Raw genomic sequence first — 17,921 nt, forward strand, 5'->3', positions numbered from 1 at the left:
AGGTTCGTATTTAAGGACATAGCAATTAATATAAATATATTTACATAGAAATTTCTGGGCAAGTGTAATCTGAGATATTAAAAGTGATTATTACACTTAAGTTTAACCTAGTTTGTCATTTTTTATTTATAATAAATAGTAATCACTTAAGGTAAAAATATATTAGAAAAAGGAAAATTATAATTGTGTTTTGTTAGCAGCTATAGATGTTGTTGAACAATAGGAAAAAAAGATAGAATTGCTTTTATCATTTTATTTTTTATTTTTATTTTTTATTTATTCATATATTTTATTTGTAAACACAATGAACACTCTAAGTTTTCTTAGACTGATTACTTAATATGTTGAATCATCAGTTCAGTTCAGTCGCTCTGTTCAGTTCAGTCCTGTCTGACTCTTTGCGACCCCATGGACTGCAGCATGCCAGGCCTCCCTGTCCATCACCAACTCCTGGAGCTTGCTCAAACTCATATCCATCGAGTCGGGATGCCATCCAACCATCTCATCTTCTGTTGTCCCCTTCTCCTGCCTTCAATCTTTCCCAGCATCAGGGTCAATGAGTCAGTTCTTTGCATCAGGTGGTCAAAATATTGAAGTTTCAGCTTCAGCATCAGTCCTTTCAATGAATATTCAGGACTGATTTCCTTGAGGATTGACTGGTTGAATCTCCTTTCAGTCCAAGGGACTGTCAAGAGTCTTCTCCAACACCACAGTTCAAAAGCATTAATTCCTTGGTGCTCAGCTTTCTTTACAGTCCAAGTCTCACATCCGTACATGACTACTGGAAAAACCATAGCTTTGACTAGCTTTTAAACCTTTGACATAGCTTTTAAACTTTTGTTGGCAAAGTAATGTCTCTGCTTTATAATATGCTATCTAGGTTGGTCATAACTTTTCTTCCAAGGAGTAAGTGTCTTTTATTTTTATTTATTTATTTTTTTTTATTATCTTATGGGGTTTTTTTTTATTTTATTTTTAAACTTCACATAATTGTATTAGTTTTGCCAAATATCAAAATGAATCCACCACAGGTATACATGTGTTCCCCACCCTGAACCCTCCTTCCTCCTCCCTCCCCATACCATCCCTCTGGGTCGTCCCAGTGCACTAGCCCCAAGCATCCAGTATCGTGCATCGAACCTGGACTGGCAACTCGTTTCATACATGATATTTTACATGTTTCAGTGCCATTCTCCCAAATCTTCCCACCCTCTCCCTCTCCCACAGAGTCCATAAGACTGTTCTATACATCAGTGTCTCTTTTGTTGTCTCATACACAGGGTTATTGTTACCATCTTTCTAAATTTCATATATATACGTTAGTATACTGTATTGATGTTTTTCTTTCTGTGTTGAATGTAATTGTGGAATCTTCAGTTCTCTGAGGACACTGTCCCTACTGTTGCTTGTTTCAGGATCTTTGACAAAAGATTCATTAACTTCAGAAACTAATCCACCTAGGACTCAAGTTTATTCATTTGGCTTCATGTTTAGCACATAAAACAAACATCAATTTTGTTACTGTCAGAAATTCTCACTTTGTCTTGGAAGGTACAAATATCATATCTATCCAAACTAGAGAGAGTTCCTGATATCCCTCCAGACCTTGGAGTAGCAATTACTTTGAGAGTAACACAAATGCCTTGATAGGAAAGTCTTGACATGTTAGAAATGAAAGGATCCGATATATAAATGCCATCTCAGAGCTGCTTGGGAAGTGAGTGTGGGTCCATGAGTAAGAGTGACCATAAGTCCACATACAAGACTCAGTTCAGTTCAGTCGCTTAGTCGTGTCCGACTCTTTGCGACGCCCTGAATCGCAGTATGCCAGGCCTCCCTGTCCATCACCAACTCCCAGAGTCCACCCAAACTCATGTCCATCGAGTCCATGATGCCATCCAGCCATCTCATCCTCTGTCGTCCCGTTCTCCTCTTGCACCCAATCCCTCCCATCAGAGTCTTTTCCAATGAGTCAGCTCTTCGCATGAGGTGGCCAAAGTACTGGAGCTTCAGCTTTAGCATCATTCCTTCCAAAGAAATCCCAGGGCTGATCTCCTTCAGAATGGACTGGTTGGACCTCCTTGCAGTCCAAGGGACTCTCAAGAGTCTTCTCTAATACCACAGTTCAAAAGCATCAATTCTTCAGTGCTCAGCCTTCTTCACAGTCCAACTCTCACATCCATACCTGACCACAGGAAAAACCATAGCCTTGACTAGATGAAACTTTGTTGGCAAAGTAATGTCTCTGTAAACATATTCTTCATCCTTCTAACACTCAGGATGTCCAGGGATAAATAACCAACTAAAGTTATTATGTCTGTGGCCTTTGAGTGACTTTGAAAATTATACCCTTTAAGAAACAGTTTGATGTGTTTTGCCAATTTTAGAGAGATGTGAGTAGTTAAATGAATTTTGATTAAAAGAAGCAAGAATTTATAATTTCAAATTGAGTGAGGATACTGATAAGGCTGGGTCTGTTTATCAATAAATGTCAAATCACTTAAAAGTAAATGAAATGAAGGACTTTTAGAAAAAACCTTGAATCAGAAATTATCTGCTATGTGATTAACACTCCTGTACTCTAAAAATGTTCAGTTCTTTAAAGTATAAAATGAATTAACAGAAATTAATAAAGCAATGGTGTCAATTTTCAAGATATTTAGGAGCAGGGACATGGTCTAAAATTTCCAGAGCTATGTAATGCTCCAACTACATGTCTCCAGACTGGAGAGGTAGGTGGGTTGTGTATATAATCCTTTCCTATATTTGGAGTCTATTATTCTATTTAATTATTTTAGTTATTTAACCAATTATTATTATTTATTGAATTTATTGTTATACATATGATGCTCTTTTTCTCGGGAATACCACCAGCTCATTGTAAATCTTGACCAGGGTTAGTCCTCTTTTTGACTCCCTAATGGAGCCTGTAAGCTCTGAGAGATTTACTATGGGAAATGGGCACATTGTGAGTAGAGATTATCTCCTTCTTCTGCAGGAAAATGAATATTTGAAAGCAATCAAGAAAAGCCTTCACATCACCAGTTAACTGGAATTTCTATAACAAATGATTGTGGGAGAGTTCCCTGTCAGTCCAGTGTTTAGGATTTGGTATCTTCACTGCCGTGGACCTGATTCCATCAATAGGAACTGAGATTCCACGAGCTGCGTGGCATGGTCAAATAAATAAATGTTTTGTTTTGTTTTGTTTTTTTAATGATATGAGTTTTCTTTCAGTTCCATTGATGACCTTGAGCAAGCATTGAAGAGTGAAATATTTTCAGCTGATATTAATGTGCTTAGTTGGTGTTGGCTGAGGAACAATCCCAGAGCAGATTTGGTCAAAATACAGAATTTAAGTATTTAATCTTGTTTTTAAAAGTTTCTGGCAGGGATGTTGAGGAAGCATGAATCAAAACCATAAAAGGAAAGATTCAGTCTGCTGAACGCAGGGATAAATCACTTAGCTCTCCTGTACATTAACATATTGTGTTGCCATAATATACCAGGTATATGCTGAGTTGGCTGTCAGGCTATGACGTGATTTCATTTGGTACTTTCTCCACCAAATGTAAATGCCAACAGGAATCCCCTAAATTAGCATCAGAAATATGGCAAAAGAGGAGTCAGGGTAGGTTTAATATTGAGTCCACATAAAAATAAAATAAAATTAAAAAAAAGAATGAGCAATATAAACATTTTTACTTTAAAAATGGAAAAAAAAAAAGAAACAATATGACTTGATCTAGGTCTAAGGATCATTATTTGTCTAGAATTAACTCTGTATCTCAAACCCCTTCAGTTTTGTGGTTAAAGATTAAAATTAAACAAGATCAAAATTCTATTTTCAACATAATTATTATATCCTTTCAAGAATAGATTGTGGTCACTCCCTGGTGGCTCAGACAGTAAAGAATCTGCCTGCAATGCAGGAGACTCAGGTTTGATTCCTGGGTCAGGAAGATCCACTAGAGGAGGAAATGGCATCCCAAACCAGTACTCTTGCCTGGGCAATCCCATGGACAGAGGATCTTGGCAGGCTATGGTTCATGGTGGTGCAAAGAGTCGGACACAACTGAGTGACAGCAAGAATAGATAGGATGGACAAAACACATTAAAAGGGTTTAGTGTGGATTTGGAGATTGGGAAAGACTCCTCTGAAAAGTCTGAAGAGAGAAGAAAGAAACCAGTCCCTAAGAGGCAGGTATAGGCCAGAATCAGCAAACAGATGTAGTAACAAGGAGGGGAAAACACAAATGATAAGGTGAAATATTTTTTTTCATATAGAATGACTGCCACAAAACCTGTCTGTTATTATGCTGTGTTTTTAGAGCCACTCTTCACAACTCTACTGCCAACAACAAAATCAAAAAAACTTCCCTTTGTCAAAGTCACGGAAACAGAGAAATAAAGTGAATGTACCTGCAGTGTCAATAGATTTTCAAGATACAGCTAATCTTAGAAACAATATAGCTTGATCCCAATTGTTAATATAGGACTTCTGAACACACCTGCTGTGCTGAAACCGCTCTTGACAAGTTTACCTAATTTCTTTAAGATTAACTGGAGTATACCTATTGTATTTGACTCTTTTTTGGTTTCTGCCTTTGGCAGTGTCAATCTCCTTACAATGTTCTAGACACATTATTTGCTTGATGTCCAAATTTCTGGGTTTTGTTTTACTCTTCTGGTTTCCCATTATAAGTATCTCTTTACCTATTCACCTTTATAACATTGATATTTCTCATACTTTATCCCCAAATCCTGTTTTGCTTCTATGTGTTTTGCCTGGGCTTCAGTTATCACTTAAAATTTGTCCTTTAAAATGTAAGAATGTCAAAATTCATATTTCTAGATGTGATCTCTGTTAAGTTGAGAAAGTCATAGAAAATATCTAGGAGATGACTTTTATAGCAAAAATGTTCTTTGTGGATTAATGATAGTTTTAATCATGGCAGTGGACAGAGTCCTTAACTGCTTTGACACATATAGAAACATATTGTTGTGTCATAACCACCATCCATGTGTTTTCAATACATCCAGGAAAAAAAATTAGGCAAATACAAACTGAGCAAAATTTCAATTAATGGGAAGGAGAAAATGGGGGGAGCACATTGACACTCTGAAGTTCATAATCTCATTGTTCCCAGGGCACCAAGTATGATATGAACACATCTATTCCAAACTGTAAATTAAAATTTTTATATTAATTTTTTAAAATATCATGAATAAATTGTATATTTGGACTATATTATTGAAAAAGTACATTAAAACTTAATTTTTCCAACCATAAGTCATGATAATTTGGTAGTCTATAAAATCAACTTAATGATATTTGTGTTTATCTCTCCGATAAATTAGAACCAAAGAAATCAGAGAAAAGGATATATAAGTAGTTTTAATTTTTTATTTCATATATAAGCAATCCTGTATTTGTGTATGTGTGTGCATGTACACTGGATTGCAATATAAAATGTTTATCTTACCATATGTCATGGGAAAAGCATTTGAAAACTAAGTTTCAAACCTACCAAATGAAATGTCAACAGTCTTGAGAGTACAAATTATTTTAAAATATTCATTATTTAGTAAAAGAAAATACATGTAAGTATGTTCTTTGGCTTTTCTAAAGAAAATCCATTGAAAAACACTTCTCTCACCCTCTTCTCAGATCTTACTGCCCTCAGTTTTACATACAGACTTTGCAGAAGTCAGGACACAGGAATGAGAAATCATACATCAGCAGCCAGTTTTGTCCTCCTGGGATTAATAGATGACCCACAATTGAAGATTCTGATTTTTATATTTCTACCAGTTACCTATATGCTGAGTGTAACAGGAAACCTGACCATCTTTATCCTCATATTAGTAAATTCCAGCCTTCAAACTGATATGTACTTTTCTCTCCAAAATTTTTCCTTCTTAGAAATTTCATTCACTTCCACCTGCATTCCTAGATTCTTGTACAGTATATGAACAGGTGACAAGACTATTACATATAATGCTTGTTCAGTTGACTTCAGTGCCTCAGTTGTGTCTGACTCTTTGTGACCCCATGAATCGCAGCACACCAGGCCTCCCTGTCCATCACCAACTCCCAGAGTCCACCCAAACTCATGTCCATCGAGTCCATGATGCCATCCAGCCATCTCATCCTCTGTTGTCCCCTTCTCCTCCTGCCCCCAATTCCTCCCAGCATCAGAGTCTTTTCCAATGAGTCAACTCTTCACATGAGGTGGCCAAAGTACTGGAGTTTCAGCCTCAGCATCAGTCCTTCCAATGAACATCCAGGACTGGTCTCCTTTAGGATGGTCTGGTTGGCTCTCCTTGCAGTCCAAGGGACCCTCAAGAGTCTTCTCCAACACCACAGTTCAAAAGCATCAATTTTTTGGCACTCAGCTTTCTTCACAGTCCAACTCTCACATCCATACATGACCACAGGAAAAACCATAGCCTTGACTAGATGAACCTTTGGTTGGCAAAGTAATATCTCTGCTTTCTAATATGCTATCTAGGTTGGTCATAACTTTCCGTCCAAGGAGTAAGTGTCTTTTAATTTCATGGTTGCAATCACCATCTGCAGTGATTTTGGAGCCCAAAAAAATAAAGTCTGACACTTTTCCCACTGTTTCCCCATCTATTTCCCATGAAGTGATGGGACCAGATGCCATGATCTTGGTTTTCTGAATGTTGAGCTTTAAGCCAACTTTTTCACTCTCCTCTTTCACTTTCATCAAGAGGCTCTTTAGTTCCTCTTCACTTTCTGCCATAAGGGTGGTGTCATCTGCATATCTGAGGTGATTGATGTTTCTCCCAGCAATCTTGATTCCAGCTTGTGCTTCTTCCAGACCAGCATTTCTCAAGATGTATTCTGCATATAAGTTAAATAAGCAGGGTGACAATATACAGTCTTGATGTACTCCTTTTCCTATTTGGAACCTGTCTGTTTTTCCATATCCGGTTCTACCTGTTGCTTCCTGATCTGCATATAGGTTTCTCAAGAGGTAGGTTAGGTCATCTGGTATTTCCATCTCTTTCAGAATTTTTCACAGTTTATTGTGATCCACACAATTAAAGGCTTTGGCATAGTCAATAAAACAGAAATAGATGTTTTTCTGGAACTCTCTTCCTTTTTTCAGGATCCAGTGGATGTTGGCAAGTTGATCTCTGGTTCCTCTGCCTTTTCTAAATCCAGATTGAACATCTGGAAGTTCATGGTTCACATATTGCTGAAGCCTGGCTTGGAGAATTTTGAGCATTACTTCACTAGCCTGTGAGATGAGTGCAGTAGTCTGAGCATTATTTGGCATTGCCTTTCTTTGGGACTGGAATGAAAACTGACCTTTTCCAGTCCTGTGGCCACTGCTGAGTTTTCCAAATGTGCTGGCATATTGAGCGCAGCAGTTTCACAGCATCATTTTTCAGGATTTGAAAAAGCTCAACGGGAATTCCATCACCTGCACTAGCTTTGTTCGTATTGATGCTTTCTAAGGTCCACTTAACTTCACACTCCAGGATGTCTGTCTCTAGGTGAGTGATCACACCATCATGATATCTGGGTCATGAAGATATTTTTTTACAGTCCTGTGTATTCTTGCCACCTCTTCGTAATATCTTCTGCTTCTGTTAGGTCTATACTAATTCTGTCCTTTATCGAGCCCATTTTTGCATGAAATGTTCCATTGGTATCTCTGATTTTCTTGAAGAGATCTCTAGTCTTTCCCATTCTGTTGTTTTCCTCTATTTCTTTGCATTGATCGCTGAGGAAGGCTATTCTTTGGAACTTTGCATTCATATGCTTATATATTTCCTTTTCTCCTTTGCTTTTTGCTTCTCTTCTTTCACAGCTATTTGTAAGCCCTTTCAGGCAGCATTTTGCTTTTTTGCATTTCTTTTCGATCGGGATGGTCTTGATCCCTGTCTCCCGTAGTGTCACAAACCTTCGTCCATAGTCCATCAGGCACTCTGTCTATCAGATCTAGTCCCTTAAATCTATTTCTCACTTCCACTGTATAATCAATCATAAGAGATTTTATTTAGGCCATACCTGAATGGTCTAGTGGTTTTCCCTACTTTCTTCAATTTAAGTCTGAATTTGGCAATAAGGAGTTCACGGTCTGAGCCACAGTCAACTCCCAGTCTTGTTTTTGCTGAATGTATAGAGCTTCTTCATCTTTGGCTGCAAAGAATATAGTCAATCTGATTTTGGTGTTGACCATCTGGTGATGTCCATGTGTAGAGTCTTCTCTTGTGTTTTAGGAAGAGGGTGTTTGCTATGACAAGTGTATTCCCTTGGCAAAACTCTATTAAAATAAATAAATTTATATTAAAAAAAAAAACCTCTATTAGTCTTTGCCCTGCTTCATTCCGTACTCCAAGACCAAATTTGCCTGTTACTCCAGGTGTTTCTTGACTTCCTACTTTTGCATTCCAGTCCCCGATAATGAAAAGGACGTCTTTTTTGGGTGTTAGTTCTAAAAGGTCTTGTAGGTCTTCATAGAACCGTTCAACTTCAGCTTCTTCAGTGTTACTGGCTGAGGCACAGGCTTGGATCACCGTGATATTGGTTGGTTTTCCTTGGAAACGAACAGAGATCATTCTGTCGTTTTTTAGATTGCATCCAAGTACTGCCTTTCGGACTCTTTTGTTGACCATGATGGCTACTCCATTTCTTCCAAGGGATTCCTGCCCACAGTAGTAGATATAATGGTCATCTGAGTTAAATTCACCCATTTTAATCCATTTTAGTTCGCTGATTCCTAGAATGTCAATGTTTACTCTTGCCATCTCTTGTTTGACCACTCCAATTTGCTTTGATTCATGGACCTAACATTCCAGGTTCCTATGCAATATTGCTCTTTACAGCATCGGGCTTTGCCTTATCACCAGTCACATCCACAGCTGGGTATTGTTTTGGCTTTGGCTCCATCTCTTCATTCTTTCTGGAGTTATTTCTCCACTGATCTCCTGTAGCATATTGGGCACCTATCGACCTGGGGAGTTCCTCTTTTGGTATCCTATCATTTTGCCTTTTCAAAAGTAAATATGCTTGCAGTTTACAAAAAATAAAAATTAAGACTTAAGTAAAAGTACTACTTTTATGTATTTTACATATATATATGTGGCGCCTTGGTATACTATTATCAGGGACATGTTACTCTACCAGTTGGACATCTAAGTTACTAAGGTATCTCCACAGATTGTAAAAGTTTCAAATGGGTAAGGAAAAAGGAGTGCTTGTACAAAATAGAAAAATTTAAGAATTGCATGAAGCAGAAAGCAATAAAACTATATCTTCAATAATATTGGGGTACACTGGAGGTAACTCTGTTTTTTTTGAAGTTTTAAAATCAGAGATTTGAGCCTCCTTTTCTCTTTTTTTCAGGAATGTATTGAAGCATTCAGAAGAAAGAGTTTTTTACTGATATGTGTGAGAAAATAATGAAGGAAGTACAGAAGAGTGAATTCATGCATGACATAATAAATTGCAAAACTTTGAAAGTGTTTTGTTACTATATACTACTAAAACATTTTCCCCTAAAAGTACAAGGAAGCAATATTGTGTGTTTGTGTGTGTGAGTGTGTGTGTGTTTCTTTGCTGGTGCCTTTTTTTTTTTTAATTTCTTCATCTGTTTTACAGCTAAAACAAAGAATATAATGATATGAAGGAAACTGAGAAATTACACAGAAGTTACCGAGTTTATCCTTCTTGGATTGACAAGTGATCCATAGTGGCAGGTTGTACTGTTCCTATTTCTTCTTGTTACCTACATGCTAAGCATGACTGGGAACCTGGTCATCATCACCCTCACCCTTTCAGATCCCCATCTGCAGACTCCAGTGTATTTCTTCCTTCAAAACTTCTCATTCCTAGAAATATCATTCACGTCTGTCTGCAATCCCAAATTCCTTGTTGCCATCATGACTGGGGACAGAACCTTTTCTTACAACAGCTGTGTGGCTCAGCTGCTTTTCCTTCATCTTCTTGGGGGTGACGGAATTTTACCTCCTGGCTGCCATGTCCTATGACCGCTATGTGGCCATCTGCAAACCTCTATATTACACCACCATCGTGAGCAGTAGAGTCTGTATACTTCTTGTCTTTAGCTCCTGGCTTGCAGGATTCCTGATCATCTTTCCACCAATAATCCTGCTGCTGCGATTGGATTTCTGTGGCTCCAATATAGTTGATCATTTCATCTGTGATGCTTCTCCCATCCTACAGCTTTCCTGCAGGAACACTCCCTTTCTAGAACTCATGGCATTATTTTTAGCTGTGGTAACACTCATGGTCACTCTAACATTAGTTATTCTCTCCTACACATATATTATCCAAATAATTCTGAGAATTCCTTCCGCAAGTCAAAGGAAAAAAGCCTTTATCTCATGTTCCTCCCACATGATAATTGTCTCTCTGTTTTATGGCAGCTGCATCTTCATGTACATTAAGCCTTCAGCAAGGGAAAGAGTGACTCTAAGCAAAGGAGTGGTTGTGCTCAGTACCTCATTGGCTCCTCTTTTGAATCCATTTATATACACCCTAAAAAAATCAGCAAGTGAGCAAGCCTTCAAGAACATGGTCCAGAGAATGGCCTTTTCTTCAAATAAGTGAATGAGATCATATTTTAAAAAGTACCTCTAAAAAGAAAGCTTAATGAAAAACTCTCTGCTCTCTACATAAATTCTTTCAGTACCTCATTTCGTTCTTTCAGTTAGACAGATGTATACATCATCAATGCCCGTTTTTCTTATTAGCCTAAAAACAAGGTCCTAACTCTTTTAAGTTACATGAAAAAGATCAGTTTTCACCTGTGTAACAGAATTTTAGTTGTCAGTAATCTCCATTGTTTCTCATATCAAAGAAAGGTAGATTTGGCAGCCTTACAAAAATAGAGATTGTTTTAAGAAGATTACTGCTGCTGCTGCTGCTGCTGCTAAGTTGCTTCAATTGTGTCTGACTCTGTGCGACCCCATAGGCAGCAGCCCACCTAGAAACCGCATATAGAAATAAAATTATTTTGTATGAAATAAAAATATGCATTTTAATTAAAATGTCATATATCACCAAGAAAACATGTTATAATATTTAGAAGCATTATTAAAATATCTCCTTGAATTTATTACTAAAATAATTAAAGCATGTTGGAAAATAAAAAAAAATTTAATATAAAGTGTGCTGTCAGTATCATTAAATTTGCTATTTGAAATGAGGCTATTTTTTTTTCCCTAGAAAATAATAGCAATATCTGTGCAGCAGAAGGGATAAATTTTATCTTATTTTTCCTTTGATAATACCTCCTGAAAATTAGATTCTTTAACTGAAGATTAGCTTATTTTTGCCAACCATATTTGAAAAGGAAAACTATGGTCTCTGAAGGCAAATTAAGCTATCCTGATAAAATTCATATTTGTATTCAGACTCTTTCAATTCATACAAGAATGTTCTCTCCCACAGACATGAAGAACATGATAAACTCAGAATCTAGACTGATGTGAGATACTCACTCTTTGGAGGGTATCTTGGTATCTTGGCAACATATTAATTTTTTTTTTTAGCTTAGTTTTCCTTTATCAACAAACCTACAATATTGGCTTTCTCTTCCCATTGTTTTTTCCACAGAAGTTTCTAGCTCCCTCATTCATAGCCAAGAAAATGATCCTGGGAGTTAATATTTGATAACTGTAAAAATGTGTCAAAGTCTGTTCCCTATGGTTAATGAGCCCCTCAACTCCAATGTATCACTAAAAAAATTGGTTGCCTTGGGATAGTAGTTATGTCTAACTAGATACAGGATAAGAGGATTTGACTTTGGTTTCCTGATTTCCAGCTTGGCCTGATAAAAGTACTACTCTTGGTTAAGGTAAAGATGCTCCAATACTTTGGCCACCTGATTTGAACAGATGACTCATTGGAAAAGACCCTGATGTTGGGAAAGATTGAAGGCAGAAGGAGAAACAGGCAACAGAGGATGAGATGGTTGGATGGCATCACCAATTCAATAGACATGAACCTAGGCAAACCCTGGGAAATGGTGAGGGACAGAGAAGCCTGGCATGCTGCAGTGCATGGGGTCGCAGAGTCGAACATGACTTGGCAACTGAACAACAACAAAGAGCTCTACATATTTTCTAAGTCCATGATAAAAATATCTTTTCTAATTGGTCATAGAGAAATGTGATTATCCTTAAGCTCTCTCCTATTCTTATTATACTCTTATGGAATAGATTACTTTTTTTCAAACAGAATTAATATAATATTACCACAATATGAAAACTAAATGATAATTTTGTTTGATTATGAATTCTTGGGGAAACGTGTAAAGAAATAATACAAGTTTTCATTTAGAAAACTATGACAAGTAAGCAGAAATGCAAAAGTGAAAATTAAGAGTGTGCAAAACAAAATGGAAATATTAACTAGATGAATCTAAACTGTGTTATGATATGTATGATCAATAGCTAAAAAAGTAGACAGGTGAGAGAGAAAGCGAGATCAGAAAATAAGACGGCAAGGGGTGATAATCATTTCAATTGACAAAAACTTACCTAAAGAAAAAAATTTTGCCATTTGCAACAACATGGACCTGGAAAGTATTATATTAAGCAAATAAGACAGAGACAGTTACTGTATGTTAACTGTGAAAATCTAAAAAATATGTGAAATAAAAAAAAATTTAATGAATGAAACAAACCAGAGAAAACAAATTCACAGGTGTAAAAAATAAATTAGTGGTTAATATAAGTTATGAGGAAATTAATGTTCAGAGGGGCAAAATAGGGAAAGCAGTTAAAGAGATGCAAATTTCTTGTATAATTTGTATAAGTATAAAATAAATAAGCTACAAGAATACATAGTATAACACAAGGAAAGTAGCCAATCTTTTATAATTACCATAAATGGAATATAACACTAAAAAATTGTGAATCAGTATGTTGCACACGTGAAATTTACATAATATTTCAAATCAACTGTGTCTCTATTTTAAAAAATGCATTTTTTAATGTGAAAAAGATTATCTCTAAATAAATAAACATTTTAAATAAAAAGAAGTTTTAAAAAATCTGTTAAATCCCTGCTAAAAATGAAATCATTAATATAGTTCAATTTATGAAAGAGGGATAAAAATGGGTGAAAAGACAAAGGAGGAAAAGTCTAACAGCACAGGAAGACTATTAATTTTTACTGTCAATAAGGATGTAGATGAATAACCAATTGAAGTTAATTACCATTTGAAATAACATTCAGAGATATTTGACAAGCAGTCTGTTTTATTCCTTTAAGTGGCCTAAAATACTAATAGACAAATCTCCTAATGGAAAAAAAAAAGGAAAAGTCATGTCTACAGTCTAGTTAATAAATGGTTTACCCATCATTGTATAGGTCAATAATTTTGATAATGTTATATAAGTAGACAGGTATTGAAGATTTAAGTAAATGGATAGTGGGTGCCAGGAATCTTACTTTTGCAGTGGGAGCTTACAGAGAAGAAGACCTGAAGTTAGTATAATGTATCTGGTAATGAAGATAACAGTATAGATTCGTTTTTAGCTTAGTATAAATCCAGAAGGTAACATAAAGATTATACATACATATTGATACACAGGTTCACAGTCTCATACGTTTTTCCTGGTTCTATCCTGTTAGAGGACCTGGAATCAATGGCACATGACAGCAATGAACACACCCAGGGCCGAGATCCTGGTTCCTATGGCAACTCACTCCAGTATCCTTCCCTGGAGAATTCCATGGACAGAGGAACGTGGTGGGCTACAGTCATGGGGTCACAGAGAGTCAGACAGGACTGAGTGACTAATACTTTAATCCTAAAGAATCCAGGCATCACTGAAGAAATAACTGAGGGCTGTGGTAAGGAATATACATGATGATCCTGAAGTATCTTATAATTCCAGAAAATAAAGAAGGGCCTTTTTTTTTTTAAAGCACCATGATAGCAGTAGGTCAAAAAAAGCAGCAGCCCATTGAAAGGGCTCCCAGTGGCTGAAGCTAAGAAAAAAAATCTAGCAACAAGATAAATTAGCAATGGTTATAATTCAAGGTATAAAATAAATATCCATGAACTCACACTGGTCTAAGAAAAAATGAAAAAAATTAATACATAAGACCGATGTATGTATAAATACATAATACATTAATTACCCATGTAAAGGAATATTTAATAACTTTATAACAAAACATTTGAACGGTGCATAGAGTCTCCTGGTTGCCCTTTCCTCTTGCTATTTTCTGCTTCTTCACAAGTTTACATTAATTGAAATATAGTACCTCAACAGACATTTATATCAAGCAAAAATAAAACAACGCTGACAATACAAAATCCAAAATTTCAAAGATTGCTACTTCCTTTTTTATTTATTTTATTTTTTTAATTTTTTTAAAATATAAATTTATTTATTTTAATTGAAGGTTAATTACTTTACAATATTGTATTGGTTTTGCCATACATCAACATGAATCCACCACAGGTATACACGTGTTCCCTATCTTGAACCCCCCTCCCTCCTCCCTCCCCGTACCATCCCTCTGGGTCATCTCGGTGCACCAGCCCCAAGCATCCAGTATCATGTTGCTTTTTGCAGTTGTCCTCTGACATTTAATGTTTTTTAAAAATTATTTCCCAAGAACACCTAATTAAAATTATTCAACTAAATTTAGGTTGAACTAATAAGCACCATCTCTCTCCAGAGGCATTTGAATTCTGTTTCACTGCAACAATCCCCTGTGGCTATTTTGAGGAGAACAAATAAAGAAAAAAACAGGTAAAAACCAGTATGTTTGTTTTGGAAACAGTAGTTAGATACTCTAGTCTTCACCCCTGGAAGGTAAACAAATGAAAACAAAAATTATAAACCATCCTTCTTTCACAAAGGTTACTGAGAGCCAAGTAAGATATTATATTGCTAGGTTTTCCTTGTGTCTAAGGTTAGGCCACTGCTACTTTTATGAAATTTTTGGAAAATGAGGTACTAAATGCCTGGCCTTAGATGGTGAAATGTGGAATAGTTCCAAGTACATTTTTTCTCACAAGTTTCTACTGATACACCGTGCATTACACCTCTTTTCCAGAGCTTCTATTTGTTGATTCTCACTCAGAAAGTTTGAGCTCTCTCCTTAGGAACTAGGAGCTTCACTTTATTAACCAGCAAAGTAAATAACTTTATTGCTTTTTTTTGCCTGTTTCATGAAATTTACTACTGCACTAATCATACTTGCTTCTTTTCCTTTCCCTTTTTCTGTTATCTTTTATAGTTCTTTGAGTCTGACCCACATTTCAGGAAAGCTTGGTCTCTGGTTGGTTCTACTGTGCAACCATTTAAACACTTAGGACAAAGTTTTGTTTGGCTGCTACCCTCTCCCATTTCCAGCATTTCTGGCTGTCCTCCTAAACAACAAGCTAGTATCAGAGACACTGTTACTCAGTAAAAAATCTTGCAATACTATCAGAGTCTCAGCCTTTCAGACTCAACATGAATTGACTATGTGGGAGTGCCACGGAGCCTCTGCCACTGTGTCACCAACCCTTTCCTGGACCTCTTGAACTCTTTGCTTGTCTTCTGGATGTAACACCTTCTACCAGCAACTGGGACTATGTCACTTTTCTGTTAGGACCTCGTCAATTTCAGGAATAAACTTTCTACTGGATTTATCCTTCAATATGTCCATCTCACATTACATAGCCAGGATCATATTGCCATATTCCACCTACATGCTATATAAGTATGTTATTGCATAGGAAAATCAAAGGCAGAAACAAGTTGGAAAGTCTATGAAATACTCCATAAGTAAAGATTCCACACTGGCACTCAAATTAAAGCAACAGATTACTTGGGTTTGAACAAATTGCTACCACATGGGATTATATAATTGTAAGTGTATTTTTCTTATCTCACCTCATTTATTTTTCTCATTTTCTAATGAATTTATACTTAGATCAATTAATTTTGCTTGTAAGAATCTCTTCTAAAAAGTAATAGATTGTTATTTAACTCAAAAGAAAAACTAACTTCTCATCTTATCTAGGAGTATATGCATATTATTTTTTATGGCTCTGATCCTTTTGCTAAGTTATTAATTTTCTATGTAGGTAAGAATGACATTAAAGATTTAAACATATAACTCGCTAAAAAGACAAATTTCAAATTGTTTTCTTTTCAGAAAAACCATTAGACCATATGGTGATTGAGGATTAGAATATTTTATAATGTTCTACCTATTTTTTTACATGTATGATCAAACTCTGAAAAGAAACTGAAACACATGTGATAGGTATCTTTTTCTTATACAAATATGATTATTAGTCCTATCAAGTGACTCACTCAATATGAAAAGGCTGGTGGTCTAGAAGATGTAAGTTTTCTTCTTGTGGCTTAGACAGATTTTCAAAATTCAGTAATGTTTGGTGTCTAATTTACTTCTCCATTATTTATATACATATATATGGGCTTCCCTGGTAGCTCAGCTTGTAAAGATCCACCTGCAATGCAGGAGACCCCAGTTCAATTTCTGGGTCAGGAAGTTCCCCTGGAGAAGGGGTAGGATACCCATTCCATATTCTTGGGCTTCCCTGGGGTTCAGAGAGTAAAGAATATGCCCACAATGTGGGAGACCTGGGTGCAATCCCTGGGTTCGGAAGATCCCCTGAAGGAGGGCATGGCAACCCACTCCAGTATTCTTGTCAGGAGAATCTCCATGGACAGAGGCGCCTGGTGGTCTATATTAGTCCATGGGGTCACAAAGAGTGGGACATGACTGAATGACAAAGCACACACACATGCACACATTTCTTAAACCAGCAGAAGTGATTTTTAAAAGGTAAAATCCGTAAAACTGTACTCACTAAATCTTGCTTCTTTTTGCTTTTATAGACTTGGAATAAGTCAGTAATAAGAAATGAAAAATCACACCTCTGTGAATGAGTTCATTCTTCTGGGATTAACAGATGATCCAGAGCTAAATGTTTTGATTTTTCTATTTCTATTTTGCACATACATACTGAGTATAAGTGGAAACTTGACAATTATCACCCTTACTCTGGTAGACTCACACCTCAAAACACCAATGTATTTCTTCCTTAGGAATTTCTCCTTCCTAGAAATCTCATTCACAACAGTTTGTATTCCTAGATTTCTGGTCAGCATTGTAACAGGGGATATGACCATTTCCTATAATTCTTGCATGACTCAAGTGTTTTTCTTGATACTCCTTGGTTCAACAGAATTTTTCCTTTTGACTGTCATGTCCTATGATCGTTATGTGGCTATCTGTAAGCCATTGCATTACACAACAATAATGAATAGCAGAATCTGCAACCAGCTTGTCATTAGTTCTTGGCTGGCTGGGTTTATCATTATCTTCCCACCTGTGATCATGGGACTTCAATTGGATTTCTGTGATTCCAACATCATTGACCACTTCACCTGTGACTCTTCCCCCATGCTGCTGATCTCCTGCACAGACACAGCCTTCCTAGAGCTCATGGCATTTTTCCTGGCAGTATTCACACTCATGGTAACCCTAACTTTAGTGATTCTTTCCTATGTATTCATCGTTAAAACAATTCTGAGGATCCCCTCTGCTGAGCAAAGGAAAAAGGCATTTTCCACTTGTTCCTCACACATGATTGTTGTCTCCATTTCTTATGGAAGTTGCATTTTCATGTATGTCAAAACTTCAGCCAAAGAAGGAGTGGCTTTAACCAAGGGTATAGCAGTGCTTAATACCTCTGTTGCCCCAATGCTAAATCCTTTCATTTACTCCTTAAGGAACCAGCAGGTAAAGCAGTCCTTTAAGAACTTGGTCAAGAAATGCTTTTCAAGTAAATTTTAATTGTAAAGAAATGCATGACCTGAACTTTAAATGGAATCTTATAACACAATTATTAATATTCTTATATTTCTGCATC

At 36.4% G+C, this 17,921-nt stretch overlaps 1 protein-coding gene and 1 pseudogene across 1 annotated transcript; both read left to right on the forward strand.

The window, feature by feature from the left end:
* Positions 1-3,611: 3,611 nt before the first annotated feature.
* On the forward strand, positions 3,612-10,612 carry LOC129646825 (olfactory receptor 6C75-like; annotated as a pseudogene).
* Positions 10,613-16,909: 6,297 nt separating this feature from the next.
* On the forward strand, positions 16,910-17,845 carry LOC129646869 (olfactory receptor 6C65-like). The gene has a single exon (XM_055573777.1). The coding sequence runs from the start codon at positions 16,910-16,912 to the stop codon at positions 17,843-17,845; it is 936 nt and encodes a 311-aa protein (XP_055429752.1).
* The last annotated feature ends 76 nt before the right edge of the window (positions 17,846-17,921 follow it).

This window comes from Bubalus kerabau, chromosome 1 (assembly GCF_029407905.1).
Source record: "Bubalus kerabau isolate K-KA32 ecotype Philippines breed swamp buffalo chromosome 1, PCC_UOA_SB_1v2, whole genome shotgun sequence".
NCBI classification, from domain to species: Eukaryota; Metazoa; Chordata; class Mammalia; order Artiodactyla; family Bovidae; genus Bubalus; species Bubalus kerabau.

What these genes read in the sequence shown, in the direction of transcription:
- LOC129646869 (XM_055573777.1), top strand. Translation starts at nt 16,910, where the DNA reads ATGAAAAATCACACCTCTGTGAATGAGTTCATTCTTCTGGGATTAACA.